The 21,144-nt window shown below is 44.0% G+C and overlaps 2 protein-coding genes across 5 annotated transcripts; one reads left to right on the forward strand and one right to left on the reverse strand.

Annotated features, from left to right (window-relative positions):
• Nucleotides 1-308: 308 nt before the first annotated feature.
• Nucleotides 309-10,660, reverse strand: LOC139574297 (dnaJ homolog subfamily B member 1-like). Of its 2 annotated transcripts, none has more exons than XM_071398739.1 (3): nucleotides 10,023-10,660; nucleotides 8,812-9,419; nucleotides 309-827 (listed from the first exon to the last, which is right to left on the reverse strand). In XM_071398739.1, the coding sequence occupies exons 1-3, from the start codon at nucleotides 10,231-10,233 to the stop codon at nucleotides 597-599; spliced, it is 1,050 nt and encodes a 349-aa protein (XP_071254840.1). In that variant the 5' UTR covers nucleotides 10,234-10,660; the 3' UTR covers nucleotides 309-596. The 2 variants fall into 2 exon arrangements, with proteins under 2 accessions (XP_071254840.1, XP_071254850.1); XM_071398749.1 differs by lacking the exon at nucleotides 10,023-10,660 and adding an exon at nucleotides 9,543-9,567.
• Nucleotides 10,661-12,991: 2,331 nt separating this feature from the next.
• LOC139574309 (very-long-chain enoyl-CoA reductase-like) lies at nucleotides 12,992-21,004 on the forward strand. 3 transcript variants are annotated; one of them, XM_071398770.1, is made up of 11 exons: nucleotides 12,992-13,385; nucleotides 14,188-14,239; nucleotides 15,082-15,126; nucleotides 15,288-15,391; nucleotides 17,907-18,022; nucleotides 18,298-18,403; nucleotides 18,630-18,702; nucleotides 19,232-19,275; nucleotides 19,677-19,734; nucleotides 20,042-20,130; nucleotides 20,553-21,004. In XM_071398770.1, the coding sequence occupies exons 1-11, from the start codon at nucleotides 13,224-13,226 to the stop codon at nucleotides 20,724-20,726; spliced, it is 1,023 nt and encodes a 340-aa protein (XP_071254871.1). In that variant the 5' UTR covers nucleotides 12,992-13,223; the 3' UTR covers nucleotides 20,727-21,004. The 3 variants fall into 3 exon arrangements, with proteins under 3 accessions (XP_071254871.1, XP_071254881.1, XP_071254889.1); XM_071398780.1 differs by having other exon boundaries at nucleotides 17,907-17,986; XM_071398788.1 differs by having other exon boundaries at nucleotides 20,042-20,153; nucleotides 20,553-20,713.
• Nucleotides 21,005-21,144: the final 140 nt, after the last annotated feature.

Here is a 21,144-nt window from a genome sequence, read left to right on the forward strand (position 1 = left end):
TTCAGGTGTGTGTCACTGCTCCTGAGAGATATAGTTGATAAGTTGCCTGCAACAAATATTCTGGAAGCACTATCAAAACAACTGGATACCACACAAATTCCACGTCAGTGCTGTTTGCCACAGGCATCTTCAACTCTACCTATCCCTCGGACCTTATAACAACCAGCTCCAGTCATCTCTACAGGGCGACCAACCCTTGCCCTATGCTCAAACATTATTATCCAATGTCTAGCACTGGGTCCCCCAGAAGTGTCTTTATTTTCCCTTCCAATGGGAAATGGAATACTGTCAATAGGACATGTAGGTAATAAAATCTAAATGTTTTAATAATATTAAACAGGAAAAAATTATGAACCAAACAGAACAGCTAACATCAGAACAGAGACCAACATGTTACTCAATATCTCATGGTCAATATCTCATGGTGGTTAAATACATAACTGAATTATCATTTGGATCAAAGGTTGAATCAAAATAAACAGGTATAATTCCCAAACAACTATTCTGTTCTTTGGCCTAGGGTAAGGACAACTGTAATGGAGAAAGACGACTGGCTGTCTTCGTGTTTGTTAGGTGTCTTCAAAAGCCACAGTCATTCAAGGAGGAAGAATCTGAGTCAGTGCATCGCGGGCACTCTGCCCCAAATTCTCAGGGAATTTCACTACAAACTCAAGCACCATGTCCCCCCTCTTCTCTGGGCACTTGGACAGGGGTAGTCCCTCTCCCACGATACGCTTCTTCATCCCAGGTTTGACCACGTCTCTGGAGGTCACAGTCACAGTCCTACCGTCCAGAGTGGGAGCGCTGACCGTGCATCCACACAGTGCCTGATGGGAGAGAGAAATACAGATTGTCACAATTAGGTGTGTTATATTTTTAGTTAAAGAGTACAAGGCCTGGGAGTTGGGCTGGGCAATATTTCGAATTAATTAGAAATTATGTTTTAGCCCGATGTTCCAAATGCCTGTATCGTAAGATTTTTTGTTTTTATGAGCGTTTATGTTCGCATGACGTTGTCTTTTCGGTCTCGTCTCCTTCGCACCGTCTGTGCATCTACCCCCTCTCCCTCTCACAACAACAAAGACGAAAGATCACTTCTTCCTCTGACAACAAGCAGTTTCAACTCGATACTTGCATTTGAGGTTTGGTCGAACAGAATGGGTGAGATGGACCCTGAAACACATTGGGACATTTTATTGTAAGAGAACTTAACCTTTCTAACGATACCCTTTTTATGTCTCAACTCCCAAAATTTAGCACAGAGCAGACCCTTCTAAAACGGGACATGATTGTGGAAAATCTATGCTCAGTTTGGTGCTAGCGGTGCATTTTAGCCACGGACTGTGCTAGCTGTCTAGTCGGTGTTTTATAAACGTTTTGTAGGCTAAGAATGGGCTTCAAATTTGCATTGTCAAATTCATGAAAACGCAGTCATATGATATATTAAAATGTATATGTTTCCATGTGAATTAACTTACCATATAATATGCCAGTTTAACATATTTGACGGCCAAAAAGAAGCACACAGCCGAAAAGTTACCACCGTTTCGTTAGAACTACACACATGAACTACATGTTCAACAAACAAACTTATCATTTTCAAAAAGTAGGCCTACTGGCTGGCCACGTTCAGTAAAAAAAAAAAAAAAGTAACAGCGCAATTACATATAAAATATCAAACAGCCTGTAACTAACAGGTTTTTACTGTCCTGTGAGTCAACTCGAGCAGGCATGCTAACAACGCTGCAGGAGTTATAATTCAAATGAGACTTCTCTAACTTTCGGCTATGCATCTTATTTCTTGAGTGAGATAAAAGGCATCGGGTATGAGTAAATCAATACACGAATATTTTTTTTTTATTTTTTTTTATTTATTTCACCTTTATTTAACCAGGTAGGCTAGTTGAGAACAAGTTCTCATTTGCAACTGCGACCTGGCCAAGATAAAGCATAGCAGTGTGAACAGACAACACAGAGTTACACATGGAGTAAACAATAAACAAGTCAATAACATGGTAGAAAAAAAAAAGAGAATCTATATACAATGTGTGCAAAAGGCATGAGGTAGGCAATAAATCGAATAATTACAATTTAGCAGATTAACACTGGAGTGATAAATCATCAGATGATCATGTGCAAGAAGAGATACTGGTGTGCAAAAGAGCAGAAAAGTAAATAAATAAAAGCAGTATGGGGGGTGAGGTAGGTAAATTGGGTGGGTAGTTTACAGATGGACTATGTACAGCTGCAGCGATCGGTTAGCTGCTCGGATAGCAGATTTTTAAAGTTGTTGAGGGAGATAAAAGTCTCCAACTTCAGAGATTTTTGCAATTCGTTCCAGTCGCAGGCAGCAGAGAACTGGAAGGAAAGGCGTCCAAATGAGGTTTTGGCTTTAGGGATGATCAGTGAGATACACCTGCTGGAGCGCGTGTTGCAGGTGGGTGTAGCCATCGTGACCAGTGAACTGAGATAAGGCGGCACTTTACCTAGCATAGCCTTGTAGATGACCTGGAGCCAGTGGGTCTGACGACGAACATGTAGCGAGGGCCAGCCGACTAGGGCATACAGGTCGCAGTGGTGGGTCGTATAAGGTGCTTTAGTAACAAAACGAATGGCACTGTGATAAACTGCATCCAGTTTGCTGAGTAGAGTATTGGAAGCTATTTTGTAGATGACATCGCCGAAGTCGAGGATCGGTAGGATAGTCAGTTTTACTAGGGTAAGTTTGGCGGCGTGAGTGAAGGAGGCTTTGTTGCGGAATAGAAAGCCGATTCTTGCTTTGATTTTGGATTGGAGATGTTTGATATGAGTCTGGAAGGAGAGTTTGCAGTCTAGCCAGACACCTAGGTACTTATAGATGTCCACATATTCTAGGTCGGAACCGTCCAGGGTGGTGATGCTAGTCGGGCGTGCGGGTGCAGGCAGCGAACGGTTGAAAAGCATGCATTTGGTTTTACTAGCGTTTAAGAGCAGTTGGAGGCCACGGAAGGAGTGTTGTATGGCATTGAAGCTCGTTTGGAGGTTAGATAGTACAGTGTCCAAGGAAGGGCCGGAAGTATATAGAATGGTGTCGTCTGCGTAGAGGTGGATCAGGGAATCGCCCGCAGCAAGAGCAACATCATTGATGTATACAGAGAAAAGAGTCGGCCCGAGAATTGAACCCTGTGGTACCCCCATAGAGACTGCCAGAGGACCGGACAACATGCCCTCCGATTTGACACACTGAACTCTGTCTGCAAAGTAGTTGGTGAACCAGGCAAGGCAGTCATTAGAAAAACCGAGGCTACTGAGTCTGCCGATAAGAATATGGTGATTGACAGAGTCGAAAGCCTTGGCCAGGTCGATGAAGACGGCTGCACAGTAATGTCTTTTATCGATGGCGGTTATGATATCGTTTAGTACCTTGAGCGTGGCTGAGGTGCACCCGTGACCGGCTCGGAAACCGGATTGCACAGCGGAGAAGGTACGGTGGGATTCGAGATGGTCAGTGATCTGTTTGTTGACTTGGCTTTCGAAGACCTTAGATAGGCAGGGCAGGATGGATATAGGTCTGTAACAGTTTGGGTCCAGGGTGTCTCCCCCTTTGAAGAGGGGGATGACCGCGGCAGCTTTCCAATCCTTGGGGATCTCAGATGATACGAAGGAGAGGTTGAACAGGCTGGTGATAGCGGGTGCGACAATGGCGGCGGACAGTTTCAGAAATAGGGGGTCCAGATTGTCAAGCCCAGCTGATTTGTATGGGTCCAGGTTTTCCAGCTCTTTCAGAACATCTGCTATCTGGATTTGGGTAAAGGAGAAGCTGGGGAGGCTTGGGCGAGTAGCAGCGGAGGGGGCGGGGCTGTTGGCCAAGGTTGGAGTCGCCAGGAGGAAGGCATGGCCAGCCATTGAGAAATGCTTGTTGAAGTCTTCGATTATCACGGATTTATCGGTGGTGACCGTGTTACCTAGCCTCAGTGCAGTGGGCAGCTGGGAGGAGGTGCTCTTGTTCTCCATGGACTTTACAGTATCCCAGAACTTTTTGGAGTTAGAGCTACAGGATGCAAATTTCTGCTTGAAAAAGCTGGCCTTTGCTTTCCTGACTGACTGCGTGTATTGGTTCCTGACTTCCCTGAACAGTTGCATATCGCGGGGGCTCTTCGATGCTATTGCAGTTCGCCACAGGATGTTTTTGTGCTGGTCGAGGGCAGTCAGGTCTGGAGTGAACCAGGGGCTATATCTGTTCTTGGTTCTGCATTTTTTGAACGGAGCATGCTTGTCTAATATGGTGAGGAAGTAACATTTAAAGAATGACCAGGCATCCTCAACTGACGGGATGAGGTCAATATCCTTCCAGGGAACCCGGGCCAGGTCGATTAGAAAGGCCTGCTCGCAGAAGTGTTTTAGGGAGCGTTTGACAGTGATGAGGGGTGGTCGTTTGACCGCGGACCCGTGGCGGATACAGGCAATGAGGCAGTGATCACTGAGATCTTGATTGAAGACAGCAGAGGTGTATTTGGAGGGCAGGTTGGTCAGGATAATGTCTATTAGGGTGCCCATGTTTACGGATTTAGGGTTGTACCTGGTGGGTTCCTTGATGATTTGTGTGAGATTGAGGGCATCAAGCTTGGATTGTAGGACTGCCGGGGTGTTAAGCATATCCCAGTTTAGGTCACCTAACAGAACAAACTCTGAAGCTAGATGGGGAGCGATCAATTCACAGATGGTGTCCAGGGCACAGCTGGGAGCTGAGGGGGGTCGGTAGCAGGCGGCAACAGTGAGAGACTTATTTCTGGAGAGATTAATTTTTAAAATTAGAAGTTCGAACTGTTTGGGCATAGACCTGGAAAGTATGACAGAACTTTGCAGGCTATCTCTGCAGTAGATTGCAACTCCTCCCCCTTTGGCAGTTCTATCTTGACGGAAAGTGTTATAGTTGGGTATGGAAATCTCAGAATTTTTGGTGGCCTTCCTAAGCCAGGATTCGGACACGGCAAGGACATCAGGGTTGGCAGAGTGTGCTAAAGCGGTGAGTAAGGCAAACTTAGGGAGGAGGCTTCTGATGTTGACATGCATGAGGCCAAGGCTTTTTCGATCACAGAAGTCAACAAATGAGGGTGACTGGGGACATGCAGGGCCTGGGTTTACCTCCACATCACCCGAGGAACAGAGGAGTAGTAGGATGAGGGTGCGGCTAAAGGCTATCAAAACTGGTCGCCTAGAGCGTTGGGGACAAAGAATAAAAGGAGCAGATTTATGGGCGTGGTAGAATAGATTCTGGGCATAATGTGCAGACAGGGGTATGGTGGGGCACGGGTACAGCGGAGGCAAGCCCAGGCACTGGGTGATGATAAGAGAGGTTGTATCTCTGGACATGCTGGTCTCAATGGGTGAGGTCACCGCATGTGTGGGGGGTGGGACGAAGGGGGTATCAGAGGTACAGAGAGTGGAACTACGGGGTCCATTGCAAACCAAAACAATGATAGCTAGCCTGAACAACAGTATGCAAGGCATATTGATATTTGAGGGAGACATACAATAAGGCATAAAGTGATTGCAGGTCTTGATTGGGAGAGCTAGCTAAAACAACAGGTGAGATAACAGCAGCTAGTCAGTTAACACAGCAGCAGCAGGTAAAAATGGCGACGGCTAGGCAGAGAGGGTCGGATTAACTACACACAGATCCTGAGTTAAAGCACAGAGCCGACAGATAAAACACAAATAAACGGAATGGAGTACCGTGAATTAATGGACAGTCAAGCAAGCATCAGCTATGTAGCCAAGTGATCATAGTGTCCAGGGGGCAGCCGTAGATGGAGCAGTGAGGCCTCCACTAAGCTAGCCCGCGGCGTAAGATTGTTCGATAGACCTGTTCAGATAGCAGCCGATATGCTCAAGACAGCTAACGATTAGCGGGCCGCAGTTAGCATATGTGCGTTCAGGTTACGTCGCGATGGAGGGGCCAGTTGAATAACTCCCTCGGGCAGATAACGTCGGTATCCCAGTCGTGAAGGCCCGGTGGGGCTCCGCATCGGCAGTAAAACGGGTCCGGATAGGTAATTGTAGCCCAGGAGTGGCTGATGGAACTCTTCAGCTGGCTAGCTCCGGGATAATTGGTGTTTGCTCCGGAATTGATGTTAGCCAATAGTCACTCGGATAGCAGCTAGTTAGCTGCAAGATCCAGGTGTAAATGTCCAGAGCTTGCGGTAAAAATCCGGGGATATGGAGAGAAAATAGGTCTGGTATGCTCTGGTCTGAGTCGCGTTGTACAAAACTGGCAATAGTTTTCAGAGCTAAAGGATAGCTGATAAGCGCTAGCTGTGGTTAGCTGAACTACTCACGTTAGCTTGTGAGCTGGCTAACTACTGGCTAGCTTCTGTTGTAGATTTCGGATACGAGGTGAATAATACCTTTGAGGAGAAAAAAAGCAGATCCGCACCACATTTGGTGAGGTAGGTTGCAGGAGAGTGTTTTGAAGTTGAGTTTTTAAGAAGAAAAAATATATATATAAAAAGAAATGCGAAGAAAAATATATAAAAAATATATACACGGGACAGGACGAGGACAAAGGACATCTGACTGCTACGCCATCTTGGATTAGTGAATATAATGATATATACTACCGTTCAAAAGTTAGGGTTTACTTAGAAATGTCCTTGTTTTTTTAAAGAAAAGCAAATTTTTTGTCCATTAAAATAACATAAAATTGATCAGAAATACGGTGTAGACATTGTTCATGTTGTAAATGACTATTGTAGTTGGAAACGGCCTATTTTTTTATGGAATATCCACATAGGCCCATTATCAGCCACCATCACTCCTGTGTTCCAATGGCATGTTATGTTAGCTAATCCAAGTTTATAATTTTAAAAGGTTAATTTATCATGTTTCTCAAACTAGACACTAATGTACTTGTCCTCTTGCTCAGTTGTGCACCGGGGCCTATTCTGGTTAGAGCCAGTTTGCGCTGTTCTATGAAGGGAGTAGTACACACAGCGTTGTACAAGATCTTCAATTTCTTGGCAATTTCTCACATGGAATAGCCTTCATTTCTTAGAACAAGAATAGACTAAAGAGTTTCAGAAGAAAGTTCTTTGTTTCTGGCCATTATGAGCCTGTAATCGAACACACACATGCTGATGCTCTAGATACTCAACTAGTCTAAAGAACGCCAGTTTTATTGCTTCTTTAAATCAGAACAACAGTTTTCAGCTGTGCTAACATAACTGCAAAAGGGTTTACTAATGATAAATTAGCCTTCTAAAATGATAAACTTGGATTAGCTAACACAACATGCCATTGGAACACAGGAGTGATGGTTGCTGATAATGGGCCTCTGTACACCTATGTAGATATTCCATTAAAAATCAGCCGTTTCCAGCTACAATAGTCATTTACAACAATGTCTACACTATATTTCTCATCAATTTGATGTTATTTTAATGGACCAAATGGTTTGCTTTTCTTTCAAAAACAAAGAAATTTCTATGTGACCCCAAACTTTTGAACATTTAAGTCATTTAGCAGACGCTCTTATCCAGAGCGACTTACAAATTGGTGCATTCACCTTATGACATCCAGTGGAACAGCCACGGTAGTGTATATTGTAAAAACAACTAGCTGGAGCCGTCTGAGCGGTTGGCTATGAACACCCTTACCCACTAGTATATAATGCTGATAATTGGTTCTGACTCGCTACAGGCTGTCCAGCAAGAACAGTACGAATGCTTCTTAGTCTACGACTTTTATCTTCACCACCACACACTATAGTATTCACACACACACAGAGAAATCTTCAGTTTACAGAGGATGGACTTGTGGTTTTCTTGGATGCATTGTACCCACAATTTTACTAAAATAAACACACATAACTTGGTCGGCAGCCAAACGTGCATCTTCATCTGCCGACAACGATAGCCACTCTGACCTGGAGTGGGTTGGGTCAGAGTCCAAATTTGCATTCGGGCACTCTAATTGGTGTAAACCAAGAGGCTGTGACAGACAGCTGAGAAGGGGGGAAAATCACCCCAATAGGACTGTGGGGAGTCAGACATGGCCTGTTTTCTCTCTCTCACACATACACACACGCCCATTCAAAACACAGTACGGGACTTGCAACAGGAGGTAGTAAATACTAGTACTTTCATACCGTATTGGCAACTTGTTCTCATTCTGAGAAATAAGCATCTTCTTATCCATGTAGGTAGGCCACAAAGTGGACAGGCTAGCATTTTGTTCAAACAGTAGGAGACTGACAGGAGAGTGTGTTCATAACAGTTAAACTGTTCGAACTTGTTAGCAAGCAAATAGATTCAAGATGGCTAGACTTTAAATATAAAGATTAGCTAACTACTCATTATTAGTGGATGTGCATTGTGTATGGTTCTGGTTATTTTTTTTACAAAAAGGGCATTTTCATACAGACAGACTTAAAAGCCAGATCAGTGATTATTGCAAAAAAGCAAGTTAAACTGCTATAATATAATTATTAGTGGGTTGTGGAAGGCTTACATTTAGCCTTGGTATAATCTTACAAGCCATGAATTCATTAGATTATTCATGACTGTTTAAAATGTTTGAAATGCAGTGTACTGACCTTTAAATGGTGCAACAAAGCTTATTTAGAGAAAAATATATTTTTAATATATATTGTGAATCGCCCATAAGTTACAAAACAAATCGACATATGATTTTTAGGTCATTTCGCCCAACCCTACCTGAGAGCAGCAGAAAAATATCATTACCATGATTACAGAGAATACAAGTGAAAGAGTTTAGTGGGTTACGTTTATGACTGACACAATGTTTAAGAAATCACAAAGACCAAGCACTCACATCTCTGAGGGACACTCTAGCAGGGTAGATGATATCGGAGCCATCCCGGCGGAACACAGGATGGGGTTTGTCTTTGACCACAAACACCACGTCAGCAGGAATGTTAGTGGGCGTCTCATCTCCCTCCCTGGGGAAGGTGATCTTGGTCCCTTCCTTCCAGCCTCGCTTGATGTCCACTGTCAGGATCTTGTCCTCACTGCGCATGCTGCAGCCGTCCGGGTTCAGCCGCTTCCTGGAGATCTTCATCTTCTTGGTGCAGCCGGAGAACACCTCCTCCAGGCTCACCTTCAGCTCGTGCACCACCGGAGAATCTTTCTTTTTCTCACGGCCCACGTGGGGACCCCCTGGTCGGGATTTGAAGGACCTCTGGTGTTGGTGGAACCCTCCCATTCCACCCGGCATACCCCCCATCCCTCCCATACCAAATGCAGCAAAGGGGTCATCAGTGTCCATGTCATCGTCCCCGTTGCGTGCGAAGAACTGGTCGAATGGGCTGCGGCCGCCAAAAAACTCCGTAAACATGGCGTGAGGATCTCCATGGAAGGTGTAGTTGTAGTTGTTGGGGCCATTGGGACCACCACCCCCGCCGGCTGTGTGCCCCTTCAGGCCTGTAAGAGTGAACACAACATCAAAATTGCTATTTTAGAACACAAGAACAAACATCAAAATGTTTATTTTAAATCCCTTTGAATCACTTATTCACAACACACTTTCAACACTTCCAGACATACCATCTCTCTAAATAAATAATGCTAAAGCATGTTACATTTCCACCTGTGTTTTCAGGGGTCACTGTGACAGAGCAGTGTTTCTGAAAAGGTGTTCTGCAATGTGTTACAGACCATGAGCGGACGTGACAGAAGGAAGGAATTAACGTTGTGATGTTAACAAACTAGCCCCACTGACAGTTTGAACTCAGAATAAGCAGGAAAGTTCCAGCAAGTTCGAGAGAATTGTAGTGCCTCTGACTGTTTCCGGCGCTCAGTTGCTTCCAATGTAATAACTACAATAGTTTCTAGGGCTACACTCAAAGAAAAACACAAACAGTAACATTTAAATTATAACGTTCGCTAGAAGTTGTCAAAAACAACGGCCACGGCTGATACAGCTAGTAACGTTACATAGTTGGCAAACCTGACAACGTCGATTGCGCAAAACAGTTTAGATTACAATGGTGCACCTCACTGTGGAACCAAAAGTTGATGCGTTACCTTCTTCTCCATATCGGTCATATATATCCTTTTTCTTTGCGTCGCTGAGGACATCATAGGCCTCGGCGATCTCTTTGAATTTATCCTCAGCTCCAGTGGACTTGTTTTTATCAGGGTGATATCGCAGGGCCTGCTTTCGATACGCCTTCTTTATCTCGTCCTCAGAGGCGCCTTTCTGTATACCCAACACTTTATAATAGTCTTTACCCATTACAAGTATCTGTCAAGTAACGCTTGATATTCAAAAAAGCATCGTCAATTCACCAGTTAATCTTATATCAAAGGCTGTCAACCAACCACACTGAAATGTAGTGTTTGAAGCTGGCTAGCTACTTAACCGGTTGACAGCTGCAAGCTAGTTACAAATCCGACCCTCCACGATTTTGTTTGAGCTATTAAACTATGGAGTTAAATAAATATATCCCACTCTCTGCTGAATAAACCAATTTATGAGCTGAGATATCGTGGCTACTCAAAATACGCTTTTCACCATGTCGCTAGCTAGCCACCATGTAAGAAACTTCCAGAACTACTGGTGCTGATACTGCTGTGACTATCGCATTTCCACATTGACTGAAATCTCCGCCCCTTCTACGTCATGCTTTCAAAATGGTCTGTGCTTTCAAGATCTTTGGGACGTCCCTTTCCCATTGAAGTTGAAATGTATGAATGATTAAAATTCGGGTTAGGGTAGCCTCGTCGAGAACCAGGCGTGACAACGGGTTATGCTTGGCGTTGGGGTTTAGGGTAGGGACGCCCCAAGGATTCCGAATATCACTAACCCTGTCAAAATCAAGAACTACGATTTACGCCCCACTCCCTGGCAGCAGTTGCTTGCACATATAAGAAGGGATAAACTGCATGTTCAGGGATGGACAACTAGTGGCCCAACCAAATTTTGCTTAGTGCCCCCAAAAGGGTCACCCCATACAGAACCAATCAGTCGATATAAACGAGAACAGTCATCAGAAATCACGCGATATGAATCGGACATTAGGGCGCCGCCTGACCCACTGGTTGCAATTGTATCGGGTAAAAGGGTAGGGCCGACTCTGACTGCATGTGTGGGTTACGATGTAGGTACACAGACCCGCGAGCCACTGCAGACCCTCATGATGAGTTCATATTTTTTGTGGCCCCCACCCCAATTAAAGTTGCCCATCACTGATGTAGATAATCATTTCATCACATTGTGGGTATCTGTGCCAAAGCTTTATAAATTATTTAATTAGCTAAAATAATATGAATGCATATTGTGACAAGACTATTGATATGTTGCATATCAAATGGACACACGGTAGAATCATATAATAGTGTTCCTCTTGCTACGCCTAATTACATATCTTACATATCCTACATATCTGTCATGATATGGAAAGATATTGGCTTTAAAATTACTACATGTCAGGACTTCTTGAAAATAAAGAAGAGATAATTTGCAAAGTAAAGTGATAATAACGCTGACTACCACAGAGGGGCAGCATTGCAGCTTCTTAAATCACGGAAACTGTAACATTATTCTCACGCTTCACTGGAGAGCCCCATAGCATGATAACCTGATATGCTCCAGTATCAGTTTGGATTCCAGGCTAATAATACGAGCCCACCGTACCATAACATCTGTTGCTAATCACAACGTCCAAAAAAACAAACTTGAACATGATGTTAAATTGAGATTATGAGAGAGCCATTTGTTTAAATAAATTGAATTAGCTGGCGGCAACATGATAGGACAACTTTTCCAACTCCTGTCCAGGTTTTCCAACTCCTGTCCACTCCAACACAGAGACTGCTTTTCTGCACATAATCAACAAAATCAGCAATCTCCTTTGAACAAATCATTGTTAACATGACAGCAGATTTTAAAAAATATATATATTTTAAACCTTTATTTAACTAAGCAAGTCAGTTAAGAACAAATTCTTATTTACAGCCTACCACGGCCAAACCCTAACCCGGACAACGCTGAGCCAATTGTGCGCCACACTATGGGACTCACAATCACGGCCGGTTGTGATACAGCCTGGAATCGAACCAGGGTTTGTAGTGATGCCTCTAGCACTGAGATGCAGTTCCTTAGACTGCTGAGCTACTCAGCTAATATGTTACAACATCTTAATTCATGCATATACATCAGAAAAGCTTACTGTGTTCTTGTACCACTTTGTGCTCCTGTCTGATGTGCGTTGCTGGGTGGTCTAACCTGATTGTAAATATAGAACACAGATCTGCTGCCTGTGTGTGTTGAGATGCTCCTTTTAGTCAAATATGAAGGACATGATCCCTGTCTGAAGGATATCTTGGGCAACATCTCCAAGCCCCCCAACTGACAGCCAGCACCTCACAGCTCTGAGAGCACTACAGCTGAAAGCTCTCACTCCATTGGAAAATGACAGGACAGTATTAGGCCTTAATGTTTGTTCATGGTATTGGGAGAATACACACACTCTAAAATAAACATGTGTTTGTTTTTGTTTGTTCTCGAGGTCAGAGTGGTAGAAAAACAATGGCACAGGTGGCCTGGGGGAGGGGCAAGTGTCGGTATGCAGAGGCCTGGCTGTCCACATGGATAAGGCCTATAGGAGGGTCGGTGTGAGACAGTGTGACGGAGTGAGGAGCAGAGCTCAGCAGAGATGTGTCTCTTCTGAGAGCAGAGAGAGGGATCTGTTTCTGAGTAGGGTTGTGTGTGGCTGACCAAGGTTACTGAGCTACTGCAGAACAGAGCAGAGCAAATCGGGCTTCTTATATTTAGCCTTGCGACGTGCGCGCTACGGATTATGTCTTGGGCGTCTCGGGTTTCGCCTTCAGTACGTTTGTGGGTGTGGAGGGGGTCCGGTAACTGGTGGAAGGCCTCTCTTCAGGTGAGGAGGTGGTGGGTTACTGACATTTAACCCCCTCTCATTTTACGAACATCTCACAGGCAACCTCTCTCTCTCTCTCTCCCACCCTCTTGATTTCTTTACCTCTTTCTCACACCCTCACACAGGAAAAGGCTGTTTACGGTGACATAGTCGTTTCCCATTCTGGAAGGCTATTTGGAGGGTACAGATAGTAAGAAAAACAGTCGCAGAGGACATAGCAGTGTTAGACTACAGCTTCTAATCTGATACAAGTAGAGAACACTAACTGGGTTTTTGCAAACCATTGGAGGGACCTCATTTTAGTGTGGAGGCACATTGAGGTCATAGTTCAAAAGGAGTCATGGATACACTGGCTTTAGAGGCGAAGGCAACTGGGCAAGAAAAGAAAAGTTCAGCCCCAAGACCAAGACCTAAACCACCCAAAAAGGCCAAAAGGATTGTTTACTTTGAGGTAGAAATCGTGGATGCCAAGACAAAGGAGAAGCTACTACTCTTGGACAAAGTGAGTGTGTGTGGGTGTGTGTGTGTGTGTGTGTGTGTGTGTGTGTGTGCGTGCATGCGCGCGAGCGCGTGTGTGGCTGGCTGTGTCACTGTGTCTCATCAGTCACTGTGCACGTTCAGTATTGTATTTGATACGGTACACTGAGCAAAATTACATTTCAAAGTTTGAAATCATCAGTTGAGGTCTAATTACAGTTCTAGTAAAATCAATAGTACTGTCTGAAGTCAGAGGACACTTGTTTGCTTTAGCTCAAGAAGTTACAGAGTCATCCCTTTGACCGGACAGCCGGCTAATTTACAGTTCACAGACGCTATGGCTGATTCTACAGAGGTTGTGTTGCAGTTAGGAGGTGAAAATTCCCCCTGATCTTATAGGAATCTTCTGGGCGAGTTATGAGTTATGTGTCAGCTCAGTGTCCTGAAGCCAGTGGGTGTCTTGAAGCCAACAGCAAGCACCATGTGTTTAGTGGCTTTTATGAATGTGAACATTTGTGTTGCAATGATAATTAATTACAGTTGAAATGCTGCATCATAGTCTCACAATTTCTTCAAGATATTTATTATGAGAACAGATATAGTTTCCTGTAACTGTAGGCTTTTATAATTTGCCTTGGCTGTCTTAGCAGTGGGAATACATATGTTCGTGTTATAACATATGTACAGTATGTGGTATGGTACTAATTTCACAACTTGAAAACAAATATCAAACTTTAGTCAATAAATCTATCTGGGATACATTTATTAGACCCATGGCAGTAACACTAACAGTATGTTGGCCTATGATTGATTGTCTTTCTGAACAGGTTGAGCCAACTTCTACTATTTTGGATATTAAGGCTTTGTTCCACAAATCAAGTGAGTATATGACAAAGTCCAGTTAAAATGTAGTCATTTAGCGGACGCTCTTATCCAGATCAACTTTCAGTCAGTGATGTAACAACATGAAATGTAAAACATTTTTGTAACATGATCTACTCTACACCGGGGATGGGCAACTTCGAGGGGGGTGGGTGCCACAAAGAATCTGAACTCATCAAGAGGGGCCGTAGTTGCTCTTGACAGCGGAGAGAATATATTTAAGTTTTAGAGATCTATTTGTACAATTCTACACAATTTGCCATGGGGCGTAATGGAAATGTTGCAGTTTTAAAGCAAGTATTATACACATTTTTCCATGTGGCAGAGAGAAGATTTTGCAATTGAATAATTCATTTCATGCAATTCTACTCATTTTGTCATGGGGCAGAGAGGAAAATTGTTCCGAGGGCCTTCAAAAGGGGGGGGACAGTTGTCCATCCCTGCTCTGCACTCTTAGAACAAAAGGTGCTTTCTAGAACCTAAAAGGGTTCTTCGGCCGTACCCATAGGAGAACCCTTTGAAGAACCCCGGTTAGTTCCAGGTAGAACTCTTTTGGTTCCAAGTAGAACCGTTTTGGTTCCATGTAGAACCCTTTCCACAGAGGGTTCTACATGGATGAAACCCAAAAGGTTTCTCCTATGGGGACAGCCGAAGAACCCTTCTGGAATGCTTTTTTCTAAGAGTGTAGATATGTATGATCCATATACAATATGTCATGATAATTATGAGGTTAGTCTCGCAATGCCATCTTTCCAAGTCTCGTTAATCATTCGGCTACTGGAAGGAAGCCTTGAAATGGAGGCTATTATAAGCTTAATTAACTTCTGTCTTCTTGTCAGATCCCCAGTGGTACCCAGCCAGACAGTCCTTACGCCTGGATCCTAGTAAGCCCCACACCTCCCATGCATAATGCCTCAACTACCTACACAGACTCAAATGAGTGCTAGAAATTGCTATACCAAAACCGTATAAAGGTCTTATCTTCTGTGAAATGGTCCACAATGTCATGGCTGACTACAGCATTGTGCTCTGTCTTGCTCCACAGAGGGTAAGTGTCTGAAGGATGAGGACGTCTTGCAGACACTTCCTGTTGGAACCACGGCCAGCTTCTACTTCTCTGACCTGGGGGCCCAGATCGCCTGGGGCACTGTAAGCACATGCAAACACACACACACACACACGTGTTAATGCACGCACGCACATTTGCATGCCCACAAACACACACACTCAATCACCCACAAGTGCACACACACACGAATGCACTCATGCGCACAGTCACACACACACAAACGCGCGCACACACACACACATTATACTGCATATCTTGACATGTCTATACTGCATTTAAATATACACAGCCACACTCCCTCAATTAATCAACTATAGCCTTGCATATAAATATACACCCACACTGACAGATAGATTCACTGTCCTCTGGTTCGGTTTTCTATCACCTCCTAGCTCCTGTATCCTCTGTCCTAGGACACATAATCTCATGGCCCTATTTCCCCCACAGGTGTTTATCCACCTGACCTCCTTTTCACCCTCCATTGCCACAGCCTCCTCAACCATTCTCCACAACCAACCACATGCTGTAACCACGCTCCATATCCTCAATCCTCTCACCCCTCATCCACCTGTCTCTGAACCCCCAGTGGAATAGGGTGATGCCAGTGTTGGGGGGTAGCGGGGTCCAGTGTACTCCTTGCAGCCTGAGATCAACAGTAGCGATCAGTCACTCGTGCTGGGCCTGGACCCATGCCAGAGGTGTTGATTCAGAGATCTGTTTCATCACAAACTGACTGTCAGCTAAGCTGCCATATCTCTAGGGGAATGCTTGTGTTACATGCTCACTTGTTTTCTCTAATGCTCAATTACAAATCATCTACTTGCCCTCCTCCCTTGGCACTCCGGTAGATCTGAAATGATCGGATAGGTAAAAGCAATATAATAAAACTTCCATCCAGTCAATCAGAATGCAATATGAAGCTAGTACAACCTACCGATCCAATCAGCACCTACAGTGGGGAGAACAAGTATTTGATACACTGCCGATTTTGAAGGTTTTCCTACTTACAAAGCATGTAGAGGTCTGTAATTTTTATCATAGGTACACTTCAACTCTGAGAGACGGAATCTAAAACAAAAATCCAGAAAATCACATTGTATGATTTTTAAGTAATTAATTTGCATTTTATTGCATGACATAAGTATTTGATACATCAGAAAAGCAGAACTTAATATTTGGTACAGAAACCTTTGTTTGCAATTACAAAGATCATACGTTTCCTGTAGTTATTGACCAGGTTTGCACACACTGCAGCAGGGATTTTGGCCCACTCCTCCATACATACCTTCTCCAGATCCTTCAGGTTTCGGGGCTGTCGGTGGGCAATACGGACGTTCAGCTCCCTCCAAAGATTTTCTATTGGGTTCAGGTCTGGAGACTGGCTAGGCCACTCCAGGACCTTGAGATGCTTCTTACGGAGCCACTCCTTAGTTGCCCTGGCTGTGTGTTTCGGGTCGTTGTCATGCTGGAAGATCCAGCCACGACCCATCTTCAATGCTCTTACTGAGGGAAGGAGGTTTTTGGCCAAGATCTCGCGATACATGGCCCCATCCATCCTCCCCTCAATACGGTGCAGTCGTCCTGTCCCCTTTGCAGAAAAGCATCCCCAAAGAATTATGTTTCCACCTCCATGCTTCACGGTTGGGAGGGTGTTCTTGGGGTTGTACTCAACCTTCTTCTTCCTCCAAACACGGCGAGTGGAGTTTAGACCAAAAAGCTCTATTTTTGTCTCATCAGACCACATGACCTTCTCCCATTCCTCCTCTGGATCATCCAGATGGTCATTGGCAAACTTCAGACGGGCCTGGACATGCGCTGGCTTGAGCAGGGGGACCTTGCGTGCGCTGCAGGATTTCAATCCATGACAGCGTAGTGTGTTACTAATGGTTTTCTTTGAGACTGTGGTCCCAGCTCTCTTCAGGTCATTGACCAGGTCCTGCCGTGTAGTTCTGGGCTGATCCCTCACCTTCCTTATGATCATTGATGCCCCACGAGGTGAGATCTTGCATGGAGCCCCAGACCGAGGGTGATTGACCGTCATCTTGAACATCTTCCATTTTCTAATAATTGCGCCAACAGTTGTTGCCTTCTCACCAAGCTGCTTGCCTATTGTCCTGTAGCCCATCCCAGCCTTGTGCAGGTCTACAATTTTATCCCTGATGTCCTTACACAGCTCTCTGGTCTTGGCCATTGTGGAGAGATTGGAGTCTGTTTGATTGAGTGTGTGTACAGGTGTCTTTTATACAGGTAACAAGTTCAAACAGGTGCAGTTAATACAGGTAATGAGTGGAGAACAGGAGGGCTTCTAAAAGAAAAACTAACAGGTCTGTGAGAGCCGGAATTCTTACTGGTTGGTAGGTGATCAAATACTTATGTCACGCAATAAAATGCAATTTAATTACTTAAAAATCATACAATGTGATTTTCTGGATTTTTGTTTTAGATTCCGTCTCTCACAGTTGAAGTGTACCTATGATAAAAATTACAGACCTCTACATGCTTTGTAAGTAGGAAAACCTTCAAAATCGGCAGTGTATCAAATACTTGTTCTCCCCACTGTACATGTCTCACCTTTATGTCTTCCCCCCTTCTCAGGTCTTCCTATCAGAGTGTTACGGACCACTGCTCATCTACTTGATGTTCTACTTCCGCCTGCCTTTCATCTATGCCCCAAAGTATGACTTTAGCAGCAGCAAGCACTGGGTTGTACAGTGAGTGTCAAATTACTGCATTTTCAAGGATCTATTCTATCTCTGTCACTGTACCTCACACTCTCCAAGTGATGATTACAGTGACATAATTAGGTCTGGTTGACCGGTGATGGTGTTGACAGTGAAGATAATGTGTGTGCTGCATCAGAGAAGCATGACAGCCATCTCGGACTGTCATAGAGACCAGTGAGTGAATGATGTAGTAATCAAAGCCAAATATGTGATGATAATAAGACGTAATCTATACTATGATCACTTTTCCCCTCCTGCTGCAGTTTGGCCTGCATGTGTCACTCCTTCCACTATGTGAAGAGAATCCTTGAGACGCTGTTCATCCACCGAATCTCCCATGGTACCATGCCACTGAGAAACATCTTCAAGGTGAGGAGATTGAATAAGGGAATCTCCAATCTGATTCTAAAGAGGATCTGTGATCCAGTTTGATCCAATGATATCTGATAATAGCAGTATTTTATTCCCTTTTATTTAATGGTTTACTTTCATGTGACATAGTTTTTAAACTTATTCTCAGGGGTAAACATATTTTCTAATTAATGTGTTATTATTCTGATGACTTGTACAAAAACTGGTCTTGCTTCTTTTCCAGAACTGCAGTTATTACTGGTGTTTCGCAGCATGGATGGCCTACTACATCAACCACCCCCTCTATACACCGCCCTGTAAGTCCTGTCTACCCTGAGGTGATGTCACTCACATTTAACCCATCTAATGCACACTCATCTCTACTCTGTCTGCTGGTTGCCAGGATGTTACAGAATACAGATGGTTATCTCTACTCTGTCTGCTGGTTGCCAGGAAGTTACAGAATACAGATGGTCATCTCTACTCTGTCTGCTGGTTGCCAGGATGTTACAGAATACAGATGGTTATCTCTACTCTGTCTGCTGGTTGCCAGAATGTTACAGAATACAGATGGTCATCTCTACTCTGTCTGCTGGTTGCCAGGATGTTACAGAATACAGATGGTTATCTCTACTCTGTCTGCTGGTTGCCAGAATGTTACAGAATACAGATGGCTATCTCTACTCTGTCTGCTGGTTGCCAGGATGTTACAGAATACAGATGGTCATCTCTACTCTGTCTGCTGGTTGCCAGAATGTTACAGAATGCAGATGGATCGTTCCATAATCCCTAATGACTTTCAATGTCCTTTCCCATGATACATCACACCTGCTTGTGTGTTTACAGACTATGGGCAACAGCAAGTGAAGACAGCACTCATTATATTCTTAGTAAGTATGCTTTAGTTAGTGTAATGAATAATATATTTAGTTTAATACCTAATGTTGTAATATAGTAATTGAGTTGTTTCTTTGTAGTGGAGTTGAGGCTACACAGTAGGCCCATTAGGCACAAATAATAGTCTCACCACCTGACACGTTCAGTCTGGGGACGAGGTTACACAATAATAACGTCATTAACATCAGTGCAATTTAGATCGGAATTCCCAGCAGAGTAACAATAATATCTTAATGGCGTTACTAGAGTTATCACATTGTTATTAAGTAAGTATAAGAGCAACTTAATGTAAAGTTTCACCAGGAAATGTCACCAAGTTTTCTTTTGTTTTTGGTTAGAGTTGTGGCTGATTGAGCCCTTTGTCATGTTATTACGTTTTCCTCATCCTCACAAGTTCTGTCAGGTCGGCAACTTCTCCATCAACATCACTCTACGCAACCTCAAATGTCCAGGTGAGCTCCTATAGGCTCTTGCTTATCTTATTCATGCAGTGCAGTCCATTATCAGATATGTACTTTGAAAGTTAGCACACAAGGTTCCTAGGTTCCTTCCTTTCTAGGGAGTTTTTCCTAGCCACTGTGCTTCTGCATTGCTTGCTCTTTGGGGTTTTAGGCTAGGTATTTGTATACTTTGTGACAACTGATGATGTGAAAAGAGCTTTAATAAATACATTTGATTGACTGATTAATTGACGAGCACTGCTTTACAGGAGCCCCCATGTTACCCTCTTTTTCTCCATTCTTTCTCATATTATCCCAGGTTCGAAGGTCAAGAAGATCCCACACCCAACTAAGAATCCATTCACCTGGATCTTCGCGTTGGTGTCTTGTCCCAACTATACATACGAGGTGAGGCTTTCTAGTAAAGAATGGTGAGTTGATTGAAATATTTGTATTTGCACGTTTTAGACTGGAAACCCTTTGAAATTCAGTGTTTCACTTCCCCTCCTGGGGTTTGGAGATATAGTGATGCTGCCACCTTCTGGCCAATACGTATCAAGAGATGTAACAGTACTACAGTGATGAGTTGGTGTGTACTGCACACAGGTGGCTGGTGCCACCTTAATTGGGGAGGACATGCTCATAGTAATGGCTGGAACGGAATAAATGGAACGTATCAAACAGATCAACACATGGTTTCCTTGTGTTTGATACCATTCAATTTAGTCCATTCCAGCCATTATTGTAATCCGTCCTCCTCTCACCAGCCTCCTGTGGTACTACATGTATAATATGTAGGAGTGTGTAACAGTGTGTCTGGTCCTCTGCAGCTGGGGTCGTGGATGGGCTTCACAGTGATGACCCAGTGCTTGCCGGTGGCTTTCTTCACCATCGTGGGCTTTGTCCTGATGACGGTGTGGGCCAGGGGAAAGCACCGAAACTACCGCAAGGAGTTCCGTGACTACCCCACCCTGCGCTCCCCTATACTGCCCTTCATCCTTTAGTCAGAGAGGGGCTGGTCCCACACATAACTTCACCCCTTTCAGCCCCACTGCAGTATACAGCTGGTGCTTCTGACTGGGTAGGTTGGAAGGAGTCGTTGGAATAGTTCAACTACACTGTGACTGGTTTTGGGGAGTTGAAAACCCCTTTTGATGACTTAAATGCAGATGAGTCTTAATCTGATGTAATGTGTACTACCGGTATCTACTGTACATGTCAATGTGTGGAGGCACAAATGAATGGAAAAAAATACACGTGTTTTACTAAAGTGGTGACTTAACTGTCGACTAAACTGTTCTGTTTGGTTTTGTATTATTTGTTGCATGTTATAGCTTGTCGTTTGAGTCAAGATTGAACGTGTCATTGTTTCAAGTCAATTTAATCTAACAGCATTCACACTGTGTGATGGTTGGGTTTCAG

Source organism: Salvelinus alpinus, chromosome 1 (genome assembly GCF_045679555.1).
Source record: "Salvelinus alpinus chromosome 1, SLU_Salpinus.1, whole genome shotgun sequence".
Taxonomy (NCBI): domain Eukaryota; kingdom Metazoa; phylum Chordata; class Actinopteri; order Salmoniformes; family Salmonidae; genus Salvelinus; species Salvelinus alpinus.